Source organism: Panthera tigris, chromosome C1, assembly GCF_018350195.1.
Source record: "Panthera tigris isolate Pti1 chromosome C1, P.tigris_Pti1_mat1.1, whole genome shotgun sequence".
Taxonomy (NCBI): Eukaryota; Metazoa; Chordata; class Mammalia; order Carnivora; family Felidae; genus Panthera; species Panthera tigris.
In genome coordinates, this window is record NC_056667.1 from 71128388 (window position 1) to 71145805 (window position 17418).

Here is a 17418-nt window from a genome sequence, read left to right on the forward strand (position 1 = left end):
TTAAAATTTAAACAGCAGCTCTATTTTTTGCACAACTTAAAATGCTATGGCTACTTAGAAAATTAACCATTCTAATAATACGTGATTTTTTTAGGTTAAATTTAATTATCATTCAGCTTTATAAGCTGCTTTTTGCCCACCCAGAAATGTTGCATAATTAAACGAGCATATTTTTTGGGTCCTCAGATAGCCATATCATCTGGGTGCACTTCAGATGAAAAAGCTATTGGCTCCAGTAGATGGTGGTCAGTGGCCTGGGTAAACTCCCACAGCTTCACTAATCCACCACTGTAAATAATTAACATTTCCCTGTGCCCTCTACCCCTGAGCGTTGCTTGGGGTAGGCCACGTTCCACCCAGTTGCTAGGTTGCCATCACCAGGTTAGATACCATGTAACTGAACAAGGCTCCCAGGGCGGAAATTAAATATCTTAGTGAAGGGCAAATTAAACCCTGTGTGATGAATTCATTCCTTCCATGGCTGATGAGCTGTTTGAGGGTCACAGGCCATGTAAAACAACTGTACACCATTAGAGTAGAATCCCAAACACCAAAGAAACTAACCTTAAAAGTTTATTGGGGAAATGATGGTTAAAAAATAAATAAATAAGTGTAACTGCTTCCAAATGCTCTCTTATTCACAAGTATGACATTAAAAATATATGCAGTATGGTAACTGATTGTGTTTCCCTGCAATAATACCAATATTCCAAACTTAAAAGGACAGAAGATAAGATTTTTCTAAGTCACTTGTACATGCAATATTCTGGGCTGTTTTTATTCTTTTTTCTTAAAGAAGAGAAGGGAAGAAAATGTAAAATAGGAGATTTCACATTCTTCCCTGTCAACTCAAAATAGTTCTTCCAGGCTGAAGCCATATATTTTTTTTAAATTTTATTTATGTATTTATTTTGAGAGAGGAGAGGATCGGGGGCGGGGGAGAGAGAGAGAGAGAGAGAGAGAGAGAGAGAGAGAGAGAGAATATTTTATCTTAAGCAGGCTTCCTGCCCAGCATGGAGTCTGATGTGGGGCTTAATCTCACAACCGTGAGATTATGACCTCAACCAAAATCAAGTGTCAGACCTTAACAGACTGAGCCACCCACGTGTCCCCTGAAGCCATTTTTTTTTTAATTTTTTTTTTTAACATTTATTTATTTTTGAGACAGAGAGAGACAGAGCATGAACGGGGGAGGGGCAGAGAGAGAGGGAGACACAGAATAGGAAGCAGGCTCCAGGCTCTGAGCCATCAGCCCAGAGCCCCACGCAGGGCTCAAACTCACAGACCGCGAGATCGTGACCTGAGCTGAAGTCGGACGCTTAACCGACTGAGCCACCCAGGCGCCCCTGAAGCCATTTTTTTAAGAATAATTATCCTTTTAAAAATTTTTTCAAAAAAAAAAAAAAAAGGAAAGAAAAGAAAACAGCACCAAGTCAAATCTAATATACAGCAAGTGTCTGCTTTATTTTGGCTTTAGTAAATAAGTTAAATCTATAATTATTTTTCACTTTTAATGAAGTTTCTGGACTGAATGGATCTAAATCTCACAAAAAGCCAGAATGAACTCCCAGTGACACAGAATCTAAATAGGAGTCATTCTGGTAACGAAGCTATGCATCCAGAGGGATCTTGTCCTCAGAAATAATACACTGTAGACAGAATTTAAAAACAACAACAACAAAAAAAACACCAAAAAACAAAAGAAAAAAAAACCAAAAAACTCTGTATCAGTTCATTATGAGAATCTTAATCTCAGTTGATTGAAAGTCCCAGAAAATCTGGGCAGGGAGAAAGGTGATGGAGGCTACCAATGCTTGTGAAATATCTATGTGTACCTCCACATTTTCCACCCTCTTTGGCAGTTAGATTTGAGCCTGTGCCTGATTTCTAATCAACAGAACATGGGTAGAAATGGATAGAAGCCACCTCCAGGCTTGGCTTTACCTCATCTTGTGAAAGCCTCCAACTGCTATTAAGACGCCATGTTTATAATGTAAAGTTTCTCAACCTGTTTCAGACTTTACACAAGCAGTCAATAAACCTTTATTGTATTAAACAACTGATGTATCAGGGTTTATTTGTCACCACTCTATAGCCAAGCCCATCATGATGAATGCAGGTGGATTAGAGAATACTCAGCCTCATTAGAACGCATGTGCACAACAGTTAGTTGGAAATCGGGAATTGGACTTAAATCTGTGCACATCTAAATAAGACACTAGAAACATTTTAACAGCCATAACTAAAGACATCAAATGAAAACACAACTTTCTTATATTGGAAAATATCTCTATCTATAAACCATACACTAGATTCCAAGCAAATTCCAGCTTGTTCAGTAAGCAGGGGAACTGAGATTGGCATATCACTCCAAATCCCATGCTTTTATTAAATAGTCAACACTAACGCTAGAGTGGTCATTTAAAAATCAAATCTGGACCCCATCATTTCCCTCCTTAAAACGTTTCAACTGGCCCTTTTTGCCCTCAGGATAGGGTGCAAGTTCTTTATTGATAGCATAGCCCTGCTTGCTTTTTAAGCCCTTCTTTTACAGGTTTGGCTTCTCTACTTCCCCTTCAGACATTTCAGTCCACACTGTTTTCCACACATTCTATGCTCTCTCTCACCTCTGCTTCCTGGAAGATGCTATTCCTGTTCCATGAGTAAATAAAGCTACCAAGAATTTTCAAAATGCCCTAAAATGAATTAACATCTAATGCAGTGCAACAATATCCACATACATTAAAAAAATGATTTATATGTATTCCTCCTATAGGAAATGAACAGTGCTCATAAGAATCTGTTTTAGAGACTATAACAGGAATTGACAATGTGATACTAATAGTTTTCAAAGTCACAAAGTAAGACAACTATCTGGATCCTAATCAGAGCTTTGGAATTAGAGACAATTCTGAGCACTCAGTCCCTTACAAGCTTTAGTAATTTAACCTTGGCAAGTTTCTGCTGTGGCAAAATAAATTCTCAAAAATGGCCACAGCGAAATTTCCCATCCCACATTACCATACCCCCATCAAGAGATAGCCTCTATTTCCCCTCTCCTTGAAATTGTGACTTTGCGATTTCTTCAAAGAATAGAATGCAGCAGAAATGACACTGAATGACTTCTGAACCCAGGTCATAAAGGGCAACACAGATACAGCTTCTGCCTGGCTCTCTCATTGGAAACTCACCCTAGGAACCCAGCTACTGTGTTGTGAGGAAGCCCAGGCTACATGGACAGGGCACATGGAGGTGTTCTGGTTGAGAACCCCAAGTAAGATTTCAGCCAGTGACCAGCACCAACCACCGTACATGTGGCATGAACAAGCCTTCAGATAATTCCAAGCCTGAGCTGTCAAGCTACTCCGGCTGCTGCTGATTGGAGCAGAGGTGAGCTATTCCTGCCAAGACCTGTCTAAACTCGGGTTTGTGAACATGTCAGCAAAGTAAATTTTGTCATTATTTAAAGCCATTAAGTTTTGGTATGGTTTGTTATGCAGCAGTAGGTAGCTGGAAAAACCACCTCATTTTGGTTCTCGTGAGGATTAAGTGAAATAGAACATAGAAAACTCCCTATGGATTGTCTGAAACACAGTGAATGTTAGTTACCTATAATGTGTCCATAACTATGGCAATTACCTCAAAATAGGATATTTATTTATTTCTATCCCTACTTTGTTTAAGAATTATAAAGAAGCAGGGGTGCCTGAGTGGCCCAGTCAGTTGAGCATCTGACTTTGGCTCAGGTCATGATCTTATGGTTTATGGGTTCGAGCCCCGCGTTGGGCTCTGTGCTGACAGCTCAGAGCCTGGAGCCTGCTTCAGTTTCTGTGTCTTCCTCTCTCTCTGCCCCTCCCCTGCTCACATTCTGTCTCTCAAAAATAAATAAATGTTAAAAAATTAAAATAAAAAAAGAATTATAAAGAAGCATACTGTATTTTCTGCTTTCAATGCATATAATCCAGTAAGACAATAAGCTATGTATTCAAATTATTACAATATAAAACAGTAAAATTAGTGCTATGTATCTTAAAATTTGATACAAGTCTTTAATAAATATCACACTGTGAATTTTGGAAACCTCTGGTGAGTGGGATTGCATTTAAGTACAAGACGGGGAGAAGACCAGAGGAGCTTGGAAGAATGGGCTTTCAACTACATGCTCTTCTGTATTGTTGGAATTACTACAGGAAACATGCATTTATTTTTTATTATCCTTCTTTTTATTGAACTATTACTTACAAACAGTGAAGAGCACAAATTGTAAGTGTGCAGCTAACTTAATTTTTAATTATGTATACACCCATGTAACCATTATCCAAACATGCATTATATGAGTTCAATCAGAACTTTCTATTACTATAGATTAGTTTGCATTTTCTATAACTTCATATAAATGGAATCATATGGTATGAACTTATTTTTGTCTTATTCTTTCACTTTTGAGATCCGTTCTTGTTTTGTGTATTAATATTCTATTACCTTTTTTTGCTAAATAGTATTCCATTGTAGGGACATACCACAATTTGTTTGGTAGACATTTGGGTTCGTGGTTTCAGCTTGGGGCTACTATAAATTAATCTTCTATGATCATTTCTGTGCAAGTTGTTTTATGAACATATGTTTTCATTTTTCTTGGATAAATATCTAGGAGTAGAATGTCTGGCTCATATGGTGTATATGTGTTCAACTTTTTAAGATATCGCCAAATGTTTCCAAAGTAGGTATGCTATTTTATATTTCCACCAACAGTGTACGAAAGTTCTAGTTCCTCCTCATTCTCACTAGTATGATCACTCTTTTCAAATTTAGCAATTCTAGTTGGTGTGCAGTGGTATCTCATTGCAGTTTTAATTAGCATTTCCCTAATGACTAATGATGTTGAGCTTATTTTCATGTGTTTATTTCCATCCACATGTCTTCTTTCATGAAGTATTTATTCACATATGTTGTTCATTATTCTTGAAGGGTTTTTTTTTTTTGTTTTTGCTTTTTTAGTAATTGAGATTTCAGAGTTCCTTATATATTCTGGATGCAAGTCTTTTACCAGATACATGCAAATATTGACTTTTGGTCTGTGGTTTATCTTCTCATTCTCTTAATAGTGTCTTTCAAAGGGCAGAAATTTTTAATTTTGATGAAGTTCAATTTATCAATTTGGTTTTTTATAGTTTATGTTTTGTTGACTTCTCTAAGAAATCTTTGCATAACCAAGGTTTTCTTCTAGAAGTTTTATACTTCCAGGCTTTACATTTAAATCTATGATCCATTTCACATCGATTTTCATGTATGGTATAATTTTTATATATAGATCAATGTTTTTTTGGTTCGGGGGGAGTTTGCATATAAATATCCAATTATTCCAGCACTATTTCTCGAAAAGACTGTCCTTTTTCCACTGGATTGCCTTAGTAAAAAATCAGTTGTGTATCAGAGAAAGACAGATACCGTATGATTTCACTTATTTGTGGAATCTAAAAAACAAAACAAACAAATGACTCAAATACAGAGAACAAACTGGTGGTTGCCAGAGGTGAGGTGGGTCAGTGAGGATGGGCACAACAGATGATGGGGATTAAGAGACACAAACTTTCAGTTATAAAATAAATATAATCACGGCGATATAAAGTACAGCATAGGAAATATAGTCAACAATATTGTAAATAACACTGGTGACAGATGGTGACTACACTTATTGTGGTGAGTTCTGAGTAATATACAGAATTGTCAAATCAATATGTTGTACAGCTGAAACTAATATAACACTGCATTTCAATTATACTTCAACAATAAAATTTTTTTAAAAAGTCAGTGGTCCATATATGTAGGGTCTATTTCTGAACTCCACTATGTTCCGTAGATTTGTCTATCCTGACACCAATACCATACTGTCTTGATTACTGTTGCTTTAAAAGACATCTTAAAATCAGATAGTGTCGTCTTCCAAAGTCATTATTTTTTTTTCAAGGTTGCTTTGGCCTTTGTATGTATGTTTATGTTAATTTACACATGCAATTCTGACTTACTCTGACTTTTATAAAGTTTCCACTAGGTGATTTACTAGAGTTCAACCCCATTGTGACTCAGGCCCTGTGTAATTGCACTATGGATATAGCTGATAATGGCTTAATTGATATTCCATGGTGACTGAGGATTTAAGCAGATGAGGGCAACTGAGATGGTTAATAAAAAACCTGGCAGTCTTTTGGAAGCAAACATGACATGCAACTGTAGCAGCAGCATCCAGGGAGCTGAGAGTTAACAGAAGAAACAGAGAGAAACCAAAAGAGTTTCTCTAATATTTTCATATGCATACTCTTTACATTTAATAAACTCCTATTTTAAAATAAAGTATAAATAAACCCTACCAACATTAATGCTTTTATGTTATTTATTTATTTATTTATTTATTTATTTATTTATTTTGAGAGAGAGAGAGAGAGAGAGAGAGCATGAGCAGGGGAGGGGCAGAGAGAGAGGGAGAGAGAGAATCCCAAGCAGGCTCTGCGCCGTCAGCATGGAACCTAAAGTGGGGCTTAATCCCTTGAACCGTGTGAGTCAGGCTTAACCAACTGAGCCACCCAGGCACCCCGACACCCTAGTGTCTTAATCAGATGATAAGACTGCGTATTTATACAGAACCAAATGGAAGGTAAGTTTTACTTATAGGCAGAGGAGGAGGCAGATTCTGCTACTGGGCACAGTGGGAAAAGCAAGACTGGTCGTGGTACCTGAGGCTCAAGGCACCAGAGCTGGCACATGTCCACAGCAGATTGAAGAGGAAAAAATTTTATCAAGAGAAGCAAGAATATGCCCAATTTTGGCCACTTTGCCCATTGACCAGGATGCCCAATGGCAGCCATTGCTTAGCAATTACCTGGAAAATCCTTTCGTGTTGGTTTTGGCTGCCAACACACACTTCTATTTCCTGTTCCATTTGACAAAGGGTCCCAAAGTTCATCCTGTGACATTTGGTCACTATAGGAGGAAGCAATAGAAGGTAATTGTTAGGGAATAACATCCTGTACCTCTCCTGTTTCCGTAAAAGGGAGGTAACTTCATTTCTCAAGAGGAAGGAGTATGGGAAGATCGCTTCCAGCTTTTCTCTGCCTCCCTCACTTAACTGTTCTCCAAGTCACAAAGATTGACTCATCTGACTGGTAAACTGAACAGGACTTGAGCTTGCTTGCCTGGGAGCCTTCTGTGTTCTCTTACCCACAGGGCCAGCCTGTCTGTAATATGTACATTTTTGAATTGTTTTCTGTTTTTTAGCACTGAAAAGTTGTACGCCTGCCAGGAGAGGCTTGTTTTTAACTAACTCTACAGTGATTGGGTGGGAATGATCAGATCACAGGTAATGTAGGAAGAAGCCTAATTGGTCACAGACCCAAGTTATATTCTACAGCTTACCTTCATCCGTGGTAAATCTGGTATTTTGATCTCCATATGTCTGGCTCCTAGGTCTTGGTTCTAATTTCAGGAAGGAAAAATAGGTATGTTGTTGGTCTCCTACCACACCTATGTTAACATAGAGGGGGGTTGGGGAAGATAGGTTGGTAGGAGAGGATTTAAACAATAAGAAGAAACAAAATGAAAAAGAAAATATGGTCAGAGCCATGGTTCTGATAGGTCCCCAAACCTCAAGCTGCAAGGATTAGGCTTTGGCTCTGTTCCTGCCAGTGTGGGGTCTGCAGAACAGCTGGGGTTGACAAACACAGGGCTCATGAGGAATGTGTTCCACTTGGGACACAATCTCAGATGGGCTTCAGACAGACCCTTCCTCACCCTGCTCTCTCTCGCCATTAGCTCAAGATGAGACTTAGGCAAGTCTAGATGTAGTGTTTTTGTCCCTTAAAAAGAGAACAGCCTAATATCATCTGTGTGTCTAACCTCCAATGCAGATTTGACTTTTCTTGTGCCCCAATATTTGTGAAAGGAAAGGGGGAAGGATGGGGGCTATAACTTGGTATTTCCCTCAGTATGCAAGCCAAGGTATACAATATGAACTTACTTTTGTGTATAGAAAAAAAAATATGGCCAACTTGTTTATGACAAATCATACTGGTTTTCCATTTATGGTAGCAATATGAAGTTGTACTCTAAAAATAAATTTAACTGAAAATAAAATTTTTTAGAATAAGAAAATATTACACATGGTACTTGAATATGATAGAAATTCTGAAGGTTGTCTGTGAATGATAGTAGTCTGTGATAGCTAAAAGTCATATGGAAAAGATCAAAAGATACCCAAAATATACATTAATTTAGAGGCTATTAATAGCCATGTTAGATCTCTCTAACCATGATGAAATCTAGGTTTTGTGGTAAATTCACATATTTTGTGACTCTTTTAGGAGTTAATTATAATCACACAAGTTCATCTCCATTTTTTTTTTTTTTTTGGCTTCCAAAATGACACTTACAGTGAAGTAAACTGAAGTCTGTGACTTACTTTAAAATGTACCAAAAATTAAGACAGATAATGGTGGATAGATGGATATATGATCAAACTAATATAACAAAAGGCTTACAATTATAGAATCTAGCTGGTAGATATATGGGCATTCACTGCATAATTTTCAACTTTTCTTTACATTTGAAAACGTTCATAACGAATGATGTCAATGGAAAAAGATACTAACATGCCTTCCTTTATAGTTTGGTTGACTTTGCAGGTGAGTTTTGACACTGAGTACAGATCAAACATAGATCCATAACCTGGGACAGATGGCACCTTATGCTTTGACATTTCTTATCTACCAGTTTAGACAAGCTGTTGTCACTTACCTAATGATTCAAATTTGCCCTTAGGTTAAAACGTGAGCATTACAATGGCTACAGGGCAGGGGAAAGTTAGTCAAAAAGAGACTGCAAATGTTGGCAACCTGCAGCCCTTTTCTTGAACAAAGGTCAAGAACAAGGGGTCACTGTTCAGTATCTGCAGCTATGAGAAAAAGTGAGCTGCAGGCTTGCAGTCTCTCCTAACTTTCACAAAAATGTCTTGAATGTGAGGCACTTTCCCTTTTCTGAATTTAATGGTCATTGTATTTTTCTGAAGTTGGAATTTTAAACTCTCCTTAGAGGAGTTTCCAGTCAAAGAAGTATGTAGAATGTTGAGGCCAACACCAAGTTTTCACTTCATAAATACCTCCATTAAGCAAAACAACAACAAAAAACCCAGATTAACTCAAATGACTTAAAAGCATGCCAGTGGCCTTATCAAACAGATAAGGATTAAGTTAACCCCATCCAGGGGAAGTATGTAGGAATTTTTCTCACTTGCTTAAAACAAACACCTGACATTGAGAAAGATAAAAAACATTAAATGTAGTATCTGTCCCCCCAAATTGTCTCTGCTATTCTTTCTAATAAGAGTCTTATTTATAGGGTTCATTCAACTTTATGAAAACATTTTCTTTTACTAAAATAGAAAATAGGTTTTTCCAGTTCTAGCAAAAAGTGCACACTAAAATGAATCAGGATGTTTTTTTGCTCATGATTTCTGTAAACAAATAAATGACCCATTTTAACAAAAGCTCTCTCGGAGACCAACCTTCCTTATGGTGAGAAACACTTTTTTCATATACATAATATTTAAACAATTGTTTCTATTGAAACATTGCAATTCTGCAGCAAAAAAAAAAAAAAAACTATTGCCTAAAATTTATCAACCCACTAAATTTTTAAGTTACTAATTTTCCCAAGGCTGTTCCTCCTTCCACAAGAAACACAGTCATAAAAAAAAAAAAGATAACTTTCTTAACCACAATTACTACTCAGCAGTAAATATTTGAATAATTACATACACATTGCATCTCATGGCCCTTAATCTTTTCCTGACAAAAGGGCAACCATTCTCTGAGAATCCTTTTGTATTCATTCATTTATTAATAATTAACTGAACATCTTCTGTTATAAATCTTAGGCAGATGGCAGTGAACTAGATATGTAAGGGTGCAGATATGCTTTTTTAGTTTTTCTTCCTAAATTTGGTTTAAAGGTGAACATTTTCTAAAGTTATAACTGTCCATCATTTAATCAAATAGTACCATAACTATTTGGTACTTGTTCCAAGCGACAAATCTCTACCTTCTTCCTCCCCCAGTTTTCAAGGCAGGCTACTGATTGGGTTTTCAGAGGCAGCCTCTGAAGTGGCATTTGAGCAGACAAGTGAAATGACAAAAAAATAACCACTCAAGTCAAATATGGATGAGGAGCACTCCACAAAGAGAAAATGGCAAGTGCAAAGATCCTAAGGCAGCAATCAAGTCCTCAGTGTTGCTAGAGAAGAGAACTGAAGAAATGCAGGCTGAAGAGAAGAGGCTGAAGAAATTATATAGCAGTTTATCTTTTTTTTTAAAGATGACTTTGGCTTCTGTGGACAGGATGGATTGTGAGTGTGGAGAGAGGAGAGTGATAGCAAAGAGAAGAAACAAGCAGTAAGAGATTGAGAGATGATGGTGGCTTGGGTCTAGGGTGTAGTAGTGACACAAGTAAGTGCACAGTTTCAGGATATATCATAGAACTGTTGATGGGTTGGGTAAGGGGAGTGAGAGAAAGACTCCAGTTTGGGGGCAATAGGGTAAGATGAAGACAGGAAAGTGTGATATTTGTCAGTGTCAGGCGGCCTGGCATCTGAAGCCCCTTCTTAAATTCATAGAATTTACTGTTGTGTAAATTCCAGGGAAAGGATGCTAGCTAGTTGCTCCCTCCCTGACACCTGGAAGCTGGGGCACAGTCTGATGCTTCTGTCAGGGACTTTGAATCAGGAACGATGCACTATAACCAATTCCAGGGGCACCTGTGTGGCTCCGTTGGTTAAGCGTCGGACTTTGGCTCAGATAACCATCTCAAGGTTTGCGAGATCGGGCCCCTCATTGGGCCCTGTGTTGACAGCTCAGAGCCTGGAGCCTGTTTCGGATTCTGTCTCCCTCGCTCTCTGCTCCTCCCCCACTCGGTCTTCTCTCTCTCTCAAAAACAAACATTTTTTAAAAATTAAAAAAAAAAAAAAAAACTAATTCCAGTGGTGTGCACAGGATTGTGTTTGGTGCCAGTGGTGAGAACAGCAGCACCCTAATCAGTCATAGCCCTGGTTGCTGTCATTCTGATCACCTAGCCTCTCTTAGCTCTGCTTATTTTCCAAGTCTATTCCTCCAGATTCCTCATTAAAAAAATATTGAGGTATGACTTATATAAAGGGCAAAAATCTTAAGTATGGAACTTGATATGTAAACACCTGTGAAGTCTCCACCTAGATCCAATTATAAAACATTTTTAGCATCCTAAAAGTCTTCCCTCTGAAACTTTTTAAAATTAGTCCCATTTCTGCCTGAATTAGTCAGTCAGTTTTTAGCTGAGTCAGAAAGCAACCAAGAACTCTGATTTCTGGTACTTCAATACTTATCAAACGTTAAGTGAGCACTGGGCTGAGAAAAGAGCAAAAGAGCATTCCTCTTCATACCAAAGTCCTCAGGTCTGTAAGATTCAAATTAAAACTTAATATTATTAAACATAATACTACATTATCACTTTCCAAGTCCCTAAAAGTGACTCTATGAGCATCATTACCAGGTACCAAAGCATTAGTACTTACAGTTAAACCGGACATTATAAACACTACATTAATAATAGCAACTTCCACTACAAGAAGCTCATTTAAAAAATACAGTGTAGGGGCGCCTGGGTGGCTCAGTCAGTTAAGCATCTGACTTCGGCTCAGGTCATGATCTCGCGGTCCGTGAGTTCGAGCCCCACGTCAGGCTCTGTGCTGACAGCTCAGAGCCTGGAGCCTGCTTCAGATTCTGTGTCTCCCTCTCTTTCTGACCCTCCCCCATTCATGCTGTCTCTCCCTGTCTCAAAAATAAATAAACGTTAAAAAATACAGTGGAGTCACCACAATCTCATTTGATGGTAACTACATCCTTCAGCTGCTCAGGCCTTACTCACTCACTCACAGACTCTCTCACAGTCCACTGGCAAATTCTTTGGGCTCCTACTTACAAAACATATCCTGAATACAACCAGTTCTCACCACCTCTAATGCTTGACTTCCCTGATCTGAAACTACCATCTTTCTTGCCTGGACTACTGCAAAACTGGGTGTAAGAAGGTAACAGAGAAGGGGGTGCCTGGCCGGCTCAGTCAGTGGAGCATGTGACTCTTGATCCTGGGGTCGTGAGTTTGAGTCCCATGTTAGGTGTAAAAATTACTTAAAAATGGGGTGCCTGGGTGGCTCAGTTGCTTGAGCATCTGACTTCAGTTCAGGTCATGATCTCATGGTTCATGGATTTGAGCCCATTGGGCTCGCGGTCAGCGCATAGCCCACTTTGGATCCTCTGTCTCCCTCTCTCTCTGCACCTCCTTCACTCACGTTCTCTCAAGGATAAACTTACTAAATAAATAAATAAATAAATAAATAAATATTAAATTTAAAAAAAGAAGGTAATAGAGAAATGCCTTCAACGTTCTCGAGGAAAGTGAGTTAGAACCTGGCACTGTAGATCCAAATCAAAATGAAGTACGGGGAAAATGAAGGCCTTGTCAGACATGCAAAGACTCAAAGCTTTCTCTCTCAAGCACCCTTCTTGTGTGCGGGGTTGGTGAGTGTGGTGGGGGGGTGTGGGAGATATGAGGGGTGGCAGGAGGTGTATACGTGGGGGGAAGTACTTATAGATTTCAGCAAGCAAAAACACTAAATTAAAAAAAAAAAGATGTAAAACAAAATCAAATACAGGAATGCAAGGAAAACATATCCTAGGATGATAGCTAAAAACCACTTTGTCCAAATTTGATAAAGTTGATTTAAAAACTTAAGATGATCTCAGGGTTAGAGTGAAGATATTTTTCTTCTGTCAAAGAAAAATAAATAAAGGCAAGCATATACTTTAAGAATCCCACGATGAGAGCTAAAAGCATTCTGAACAAATTTGGTAATTCAATACCATGATAAAATAATTGTTACAGTAAAGAAAGCATTTTACTTCGGTCAAAAAAAAAAAAAAAGCAATTACTCCAGGAAAAAATAAAAATCTGCAAAATCCATTACCTAATTCTTATTTTTTTAAGTTTATTTATTTATTTTGAGAGAGATGGCACAAGTAGGGGAAGGGCAGAGAGGGAGGGAGGGAGAGAGAATCCCAAGCAGGCTTCATACTGCCAGCGCAGAGCCCTACGCAAGGCTCGAACTCAAGAAACCATGAGATCATGATCTGAGCCGAAATCAGGAGTCAGGTGTTCAACCAACTGAGCCACCCAGGTGCCCCAAGGCATGACCCAATTCTGAAGCAAATAATACACAGCATGATTTGGAGGAGTTGATGGCTAGCAGATAAAATAACTCATTTGACCTTTAGCTTGGAATATTCTGCATATATCGGCATAGATCTGAGGATATAAGATTGGATATGTAGGAGACAAAATCACCTGACTTACTAATAAATGCTTTTGCATAATCCAGCACATAATGGCTAGTTATTGATTTGTTGTTTTTAGAAACATATAAAGGAAAAACCTAAGTCAAATATAGTTCCCCCAAATAATATACATCTATTAACGCTGATTAATAAACTAATTGTGTAACTTAGAGAAGTTAGGAGGTAAAAGGCAGTAATGAGCTGAAAGGAAAGTATAGGGTTGGTCATTTCCACAATGGTAGCAAGCCAAGAGACATTGTTTAATACAGATGGATCAAGAAATAAAGATTACTAGTTATAAAGGAAACCAAAAGAATATAAAATGGGGAGGAGGAATGGACATTCCTTAATATTCATAATGAACAATCAACAGATACTACTTAAATGACAAATCGAGAAACAGGCACAGTAAACCTAGATCAAGTGGTAGAGACAGTAGCTACCTAAAGAATAAAAAGTGGCTGTTACCTCTGAGAAGCAGGATTGGTGTGAATGGCAGGGAGGCACACTTTTACTTTTTATTTTCTATCCATACAGATTGCTTGAAATTTTATTCAGGTACATGCACTAAAATTAAGATTGTTTTTAATCCTAAAAAACATTGGGGCAAGTAGACTTAGAAGGGAATGACAGCTGGTAGTCTGTGTAGAGAGATCCCAGGAGTTTATAAAAAGCAGGTATGAAAACCCAAAAAAGATTTGAAGTTAAGGGCCATTTAAAGTAAAGGCATAAATTACAGAGCACTACTAAACACAGCAAAGTCAACAAAAGAGATTTACAGTTAGGACTCGGTGATCCAGACAAAATAAATGCTTAGTATTTTCTATTTAAGACAGCAGAGATGAAACTATTCCCATCCAAATTTATATAACAAAATAAATCTGGCCTTTAAGGTATTTCAGATTCTGGAAAATTCAATTCTGCACAAAAAGGATTTGTTACATGGATTTATGGATAACATTTGATTGTCCAATACTTTAACATGTTTAAAAACAATGACATTAAAATAAGTGATCCTTAAAATCATGATGATAATTAATAGCATGACACCAAGGTTACAATTCTTTAATAAAACTTTTACATTTCTGGAACAACTTATTCAATTCATACAATATACATGATATAGCAAACAAAGTCTTCCTATAAAACATTTAAAGTACATTTCTTTTGACTGTTTACTCTAGATATATACCTGTCACAAATTCTTTTGGTATTCTTCTGAATTGTTATACAAAGCTTTAAAAAATGAAATTTTCATATAAAAATAATTATTTATCTGGCTTTTTAACAACTGAGTTTTCAAATTAAATAACAAGGTGTTCTGTTTATCAGTGTATATTTAACACAGAAATAGTTAAATACTTTAATATTTAGAAAAAGATCAAGAAGTGTTTTCTACTGGCTGCTACATCTTTAAGTTGGTAATTCAAATTTTATTTATAATTTTAAAATTACATGTTCTGTGGGTATAAAAGTTTAAAAAAATACATTCCAATTTAATAAAAAGTCTTCTAAATTTACATTTTTCAAACACTGCTGTGACTGCTATAATGCCTATCTGGTAGATACACTTAGCCAAAATAAGTTATTTTAAAAAATCAATAACATGGACTATGCCGGCAAGATTTCTTTAGATACATATGAGGGCAATTATAAAGTCAATGTTATCAATGTACTACTACAAATAAATAATACATTTAAAGCACAATTACTCTGTTTTAAAAAAGCAGAACATAAAAATGCATAGAATAGGTAAAGATTTTTGAAGTGTAAATCACTAGTGCAGAAATCTGGGCACTTAATCCCTTAAGAAGTTAGAGAATTTCAATTTAAAAGATGACTTCTCACTAGGGACACTGTGACTTTCTGTGAATAAAAAAAAGAAAGTCTATTCTTTCTATTCAGATGCCTCTAGTGTTTTGGTTCAAGTGTTCCTACAGAACTCCTCCTTTAACTTAAATATTCTTTCCCTGAAAAAGACATTTGAAGCTAATAATTTTGGCCTCATGACATATATACTTTAAAGATACATGTGATTCTGTAGCCCATGCCTCCCCTCATTCTAACATCTATCCATATATGCACTTATAAATATACACGTTTCAGGTTTATAAAAATATTTAGTTTTCATAAGCTTAAATAATTACTGAATGCTAATAAGGATACATTAATATTTGTATAATTTTACTTTTATTTATAAAAAGTTTTTTTAGAGCAGCATTTGCATTGCAAATGAAATATGATCAAAGGATGCTGCAGTGTACATGGGCTCACACCGCAAACCAGACGGAGCAGCTACCACGTTCCTCTGAAAGAAACACCTGTTTCAGCTACAAAAGAGCAGTTCCTATAAAGTACAAAAACCATGAGGGGCCAATAACTTATCTGAACCTTGTAAGTGCATTTAAAAGTTATCTCCACAGAATTGGCCGTATTTGTTAAAATATCCACAAGTCCAAGTTATCTTTGCCCCAAGAAAAATTTTCTATTGAGATAAGTAAAAATCGTATTAATGACAGCGTTTCTAATGGAATCACATAAACGTATTAGAAATTAATGGAATTTTTAAAAGTAAAAAAATAAAACCATTGTGAGAGGTATAAGAAAATGAGAAAGATTGATTTAAAATTTAAAACATTACAAAAAAGCAAATAAAATCTCTCAATCTCAAACACTCATATTAAGCTTGTTTTTGTTGAGTTCACGCTCCAGATTTCCAATCAAAGTATCAATACTTTCCTGTAGATCTTTGAGATTGACTTTTCGGTCCACTGTAGATTCAATTGTCTGCATTGTCAAATACGTCTGAAATGTGTACTCTTCGGACAAGGGTACTGGCTGTTCAATCATTATATCTGGTCCATACATTTTGCTACAATTTTCTCCGTTTTCTCTGTCTTCTGAAGGGACATCATCATAATCTACGTCATTTAAATTTTCTTTTGTATTTAAAAAGTAGTTTTCTCCACAGCTGCTCCAGTCGCCTGCATACCGATTGCTAACTGGACTGTCTAATCTATTTTGCCTCGGTCTAAGTATTCTTGATGAATCAGTACCACTCAAATTTAACATGCAAGGTCGTTCTTTCTTCCTCCTCAAATAACTTAGAGAAGACTTCTGCTCTGGGAACAAATTATCTGTTGATTCTTTGACAGTTAAACGTTGCGCTAGAAACAAACAATAAATTTGCTTAGTCACAGCCATCCAACTGGCCTTTAAAAAACAGAGCTAAAGATAAGCCATTTAATAATCAACTACAAACATGCATTAAAAACAAAACATGCACACTATTTTTAAAAAAGCATTCCATAATTACCTTTTTCTAACCAGACATAATCAAGATTAGGGGCAGAAGCTAGTAGAGTGGTCAATGGTGCTAATTCATGCCATATCATAACATCCCCAAACAAATAAAATTTCCAACGCTGATTAACTTTCTGTGCAAGTTAATTATTATCTAGCTGTAATTCAAACAGTAGTTAAGCTGGTAGCTTCTTGTATATTAAAAGCTAGAGCAAAAAGCAGGCAAGGCATGTTGGTGTACAAACAAAAAAACAAAACACAAAGTTCCTTCTTCTGCAAACATCTAAATGAGGCAAAGACATCTAAAGTGCTCACTCTAACCTTTGTGCTTTTTTGCAATTCTATTAGCAGCTGTGTCATAATTTATTTTACTAAGCAGCCCAAATTTCACTTTGATAAAATGCACAAATACTAAATTTGACCACTGGTTACCTGAGTTTGATTATACAGCATTAGCTACTAATAGTCTTCATTTATTGCCTGAAAATAGTACAGATATTTTATTTTCCCATTCTAGTTAGATATCTAACAATCTCAAATAACATTCCTCATATTAATTTCTTCTAAGAGTATGCATTGTGCTGGCCATATAGATTACCACAGATATACACATAACTTCATGACAAACCAAGGCTTCACTGCTTACCCTTTAGTGCATATTGAACAAAACATTTGCCTACGGTTCTTCTGTATATAAGATGGA

At 36.7% G+C, this 17418-nt stretch overlaps 1 protein-coding gene across 1 annotated transcript in view; it reads right to left on the reverse strand.

Moving 5' to 3' along the window:
- Positions 1-14005: 14005 nt before the first annotated feature.
- SYDE2 (synapse defective Rho GTPase homolog 2) overlaps positions 14006-17418 on the reverse strand; it is a 51185-nt gene continuing 47772 nt past the window's right edge. The window contains exon 7 of the mRNA XM_007079251.3: positions 14006-16579. Within this exon, the coding sequence (XP_007079313.2) occupies positions 16080-16579 (500 nt within the window). The 3' untranslated portion in view covers positions 14006-16079. The remainder of the gene's footprint in view (positions 16580-17418) is intronic.